Source organism: Rhinopithecus bieti, unplaced genomic scaffold, assembly GCF_001698545.2.
Source record: "Rhinopithecus bieti isolate Rb0 unplaced genomic scaffold, ASM169854v2 scaffold_17698, whole genome shotgun sequence".
Classification (NCBI taxonomy): domain Eukaryota; kingdom Metazoa; phylum Chordata; class Mammalia; order Primates; family Cercopithecidae; genus Rhinopithecus; species Rhinopithecus bieti.
Genome location: NW_016808837.1, coordinates 46,301 through 51,193, shown reverse-complemented (window position 1 = coordinate 51,193; position 4,893 = coordinate 46,301). Strand labels below are relative to the sequence as shown.

General features: G+C 39.0%; 1 protein-coding gene across 1 annotated transcript in view; it reads right to left on the bottom strand.

The window, feature by feature from the left end:
• The window catches only part of CCL23 (C-C motif chemokine ligand 23), an 8,608-nt gene extending 7,323 nt beyond the window's left edge, over positions 1–1,285 (bottom strand). Inside the window, exon 1 of the mRNA XM_017887552.1 lies at positions 1,134–1,285. Within this exon, the coding sequence (XP_017743041.1) occupies positions 1,134–1,209 (76 nt within the window). The 5' untranslated portion in view covers positions 1,210–1,285. The remainder of the gene's footprint in view (positions 1–1,133) is intronic.
• Between the last annotated feature and the right edge of the window lie 3,608 nt (positions 1,286–4,893).

Below are 4,893 nucleotides of genomic sequence, written 5' to 3'. Positions count from 1 at the left end.
TAAATATCTTTTAATATAATTCAAGGACTGTATTAAATATCTTTTAATATAATTCAATAACAATATTAAATATACTTTAAATATAATTTAATAACTACATTAAATATGCATTTAATATAATTTAACAATTATATTACATATACTATTAATAATTTTAAAGCTAGCTTTAAAGTTGATATTTACTTAACATTTTGAAACATAAAGACTTAGCAATAACGATTCAGCTGCCAACTTAGTCCCCCAATTGCTTTCTAGTGTTTTCAACTTATTTCTTATATGGTTACATTAAATGAATTATATGTAATGAGGCATGTGGGTGTATTTTAATATGTTCAATATGGTTTGGGTAAGGTAAAAAAACGATTTTAAATGGCCTTGTCTTTCCATAACTACTTCCTAATTAGCTCATATTTTAATTCCACCACTTACTAGTTGTGTGATCTACCAAGTTATCTAAAGTTCTGTGCCTCAGTTTTCTCATTTGTAAAATGTCAATAATAATATGAAAACTATATAAAATTGATGTTTTGTTTTCTCCCTACAAAAGTAACACATTTGCATTTTTATTTTTTTATCTAATACATATTGCACAGGGTTGTTAGATGGAATCGATGTGTTAATATCTGTAGCACACTTAGTGCCTGCCCTGTACATAGGAAGTACTAGAAGTACACTTGTTAAACAAAAAAATATGATGGTTAGGTGACCTTGGTTGAGTCATTTGTGTGGCTGGTTCCATTTCTTCTCCAAAATGATGTTATAGATGATGCTAGATGGTATGTAAGTTTTAACATCATACAATTCTATGCTTCTTTCTACAAATTTGTAATTTTACTACACTTCTTTTAATCTAGCACTTAATAGTCCTATGTCAGCTAAGGGAATGTATCAAGTAATTTTTGCTGTGAAAAGGGAAGTAATTGGCCCCACATTGGACCAGTCATATGTGTATATTCCCCTCCCAGGGTCCAAAGCATGCAGACAGAGCCAGGTCTATACTCTGGCGCTGCTTTTAAATGAGTACGATGACCATGTCTGGGAGGGAGAGTAGTTACAGGAGGGCAATGTGTCTCTGCCGCAGAGTTTGAGTTACCATGAACCTGGTCGCCTGGGAGAAAGCTCACTGGACTCACCATTTGTGACCTGGGCCTGGGATCCAAGGGCAGTAACAAGCATGAGGCAGGAGAGGACAGCCACGGAGACCTTCATCCTCCTGGTGGGCAGGCAGGACTGGCCGAGGACTCCTGGGCTCACTGCTTCCTGGCTCCCCGGGATGCCAGTTCTGCCCTTGTATTTATAAGAGGAGGAGGATCAGGAAGTCACGGGGCAGAGGTCAGAATGCTGTTTTTTGACTTATGATAGTTACCAGGCTCTTTCTAAAATGAGAACAATGCTGGGAATGCAACAGGAAGTAGACGACAAGGATGACTTGGACTGTCCTTGTGGACTTCCCGAATTGTCCCAATAAGTACAGGCAGAGACAGCAAATATTTTATGATGGATCCTTCCCCCTGAGAGATTCATTCATCCTCTAAACAGTGGAGTTTTTTTTTCCTCAGGAGCTAAACACCTTCAGATGTTCAAATAGCCTGTACACATGGGGACCACCAGAGAGAACACTTCAACTTGTAGAACTGTGATCTCTGCCGGTAAACATAGCTCATACGACATCCCATGATGGACAGCCCATGATGTGTATTTGCACAGCATGATTGTCTAGTATAAGCTGAGCTACTCTAGAAGATAATGGGTAGAGTGTAGGGCAAGGATGAGCACATGGGAGCTAAAGTATCCCCTTGTGGGGGTAGCCCGCCTTCCTTCTCAATTCTGCACTTAGTCTCTGAAAAGGAATATTCTTCGCCCAGTGTCTGGAGATATCCTTGACTCCTCTCTTTGTCTCATACCCCATATCTAATTCATTAGTAAGTATTTTTGCCTTATTTCAAAAATATAGCCAGAATCTTATTATTCCTTCAAAAGAAAACTCCCATTAATATTCTCTGCTACCATTCTCAATGCTTCACTTCTGAGACTACCTGGCATTAGCATAGACTACAGAGGTTAAGGGCTCAGTCCCATGAGACTGGCACCACTTCAGATGCCAATCTCAAATAGTGGGTCCCCAGGTTACCCACAAGTTCTCTTTGACTTGGCTACACATCAGAACTTCCCATGACCCCCTCCTCAGGATCTGTAATTACTAAAATAGCTCTCAGAACTCAGAAGAACAGTTTACTTACAGGGTTATATTACAAAGCATACAACTTAGGAGCAGTCAGGTCAGTGAGATGCATAGGGCAAGACATGGGGAGTGGGTTTGGAGCTTCTGTGTCCTATCCAGGTGTGCCACTCTCTCAGCGCCTCTACTGAACAGTGTTCCAAGTTCACCAACCTGGAAACTCTCTAAACCCTACTCTCTTAGGTTTTTATGGAGGCTTTATTACAGAAGCATGCTTGACTAAATCGTTAACCATTAGTGATCAGATCAATCTCCAGCCTCTCTCCCCGCCCTGGAGTTTGGGGGTAGAGGCTGAAAGTTCCAATCCTCTCACGGTTGGCTCCCATGGCAACCAGCTCTCATCCTTAAGGCTTTCCAAAAGACACTTCATTAACATAAACTCAGGTGTGGTAGGAAGTACTTGTCCAGACTTCCAGGTTGTATGTGCCTGAGTATTGAGCAGATTCTTACGTGCTTCTTACACCTCAGCATCAGAGAATCCCCTGTGCAGGAAAAGACAGGTGTGCATGATGGACAAGGTGAGGTGCTGTCAGATTATACTATCTTGAGCTGGGCAGAGCCTGTATGCAACTGGCTGCTGTAGTGGTGGCTAGAGTCAGAGATGAAGCTGATAGAATGGAAGTGGTGTACAGAGGTGTCTGACACAATATTAAATGCATATTTGTTTAGTGAAAGAAAATAAGGAATAGATTTCACAAGATTCACCAATCAATATGTTGATTACGCAACATATTGTCATTTCTTGACAGGGAATGCTTTCAGCTTTTGCCCATTCAGTATGATTTTGGCTGTGGGTTTGTCATAAATAACTCTTATTATTTTGAAGTACGTTCCATCAATACTGGTTTATTGAGTATTTTTAGCATGAAGTGTTGTTGAATTTTATCGAAGACCTTTTCTGCATCTATTGAGATAATCATGTAGTTTTTGTCATTGGTTCTGTTTGTGTGATGGATTACATTTACTGACTTGCATATGTTGAATCAGTCTTGCATCCCAGGGATGAAGCCGACTTGATTATCGTGGATAAACTTTTTGATATGCTGCTGGATTCAGTTTGCCAGTATGTTATTGAGGATTTTCGCATTGATGTTCATCAGGGACATTGGCCTGAAATTTCCTTTTTTTTTGTTGTGTCTCTGCCAGATTTTGGTATCAGAATGATGCTGGCCTCATAAAATGAGTTAGGGAGGAGCCCCTCTTTTTCTATTGATTGGAATAGTTTCAGAAGGAATGGTACCAGCTCCTCTTTGTACCTTTGGTAGGATTCAGCTGTAAATCCATCTTGTCCTGCCCTTTTTTTGGTTGGTAGTCTATTAATTACTGCCTCCATTTCAGAACTTGTTATTGGTCTATTCAGGGATTCGACTTCTTCCCGGTTTAGTCTTGGGAGGGTATATATGTCTAGGAATTTATGCATTTCTTCTAGATTTTCTGGTTTATTTGCATAGAGGTGTTTATTGTATTCTCTGATGACAGTTTGTATTTCTGTGGGATCAGTGGTGATATCCCCTTTATCATTTTTTATTGTGTCTATTTGATTCTTCTCTCTTTTCTTCTTCATTAGTCTGGCTAGTGGTCTATCTATTTTGTTAATCTTTTCAAAAAACCAGCACCTGGATTAATTGATTTTTCGAAGAGTTTTTCATGTCTCTATCTCCTTCAGTTCTGCTCTGATCTTAGTTATTTCTTGTCTTCTTTTAGCTTTTGAATGTGTTTGCTCTTGCTTCTCTAGTTATTTTAATTGTGATGTTAGGGTGTCGATTTTAGATCTTTCCCACTTTCTGATGTGGACATTTAGTGCTATAAATTTCCCTCTAACCACTACTTTAGCTGTGTCCCAGAGATTTTGGTACATTGCGTCTTTGTTCCCATTGGTTTCAAATAACTTATTTATTTCTGCCTGAATTTTGTTATTTACTTAGTAGTCATTCAGGAGCAGGTTGTTCAGTTTCCATGTAGTTGTGCAGTTTTGAGTGAGTTTCTTAATCCGGACTTCTAATTTGATTGCACTGTGGTCTGAGAGACTGTTATGATTTCTGTTCTTTTGCACTTGCTGAGGAGTGTTTTACTTCCAATTATGTGTTTTATTTTAGAATAAGTGCTATGTGGTGCTGAGAAGAATGTATATTCTGTTGGGGTAGAGAGTTCTGTAGATGTCTATTAGGTCCTCTTGGCCTAGAACTGAGTTCAAGTCCTGAATATCCTTGTTAATTTTCTGTCAAGTTGATCTGTCTGATATTGACAGTGAGGTGTTAAAGTCTCCCATTATTATTGTGTGGGAGTCTACGTCTCTTTGTAGGTCTCTAAGAACTTACTTTATAAATCTGTGTGCTCCTGTTTTGGGTGCATATATATTTAGGGTAGTTAGCTCTTCTTGTTGCATTGATCCCTTTACCATTATGTAATGTCATTCTTTGTCATTTTTTATCTTTGTTGGTTTAAAGTCTGTTTTATCAGAGACTAGGATTGCAGCCTCTGCTTTTCTTTGCTTGCTATTTGCTTGGTAAGTATTCCACCATCCCTTTATTTTGAGCCTATGTGCGTCTTCGCATGTGAGATGTGCTGAATACAGCACACTGATGGGTCTTGACTCTTTTGTCCAATTTGCCTGTCTGTGTATTTTAATTGGGGCAGTTAGCCTGTTTACATTT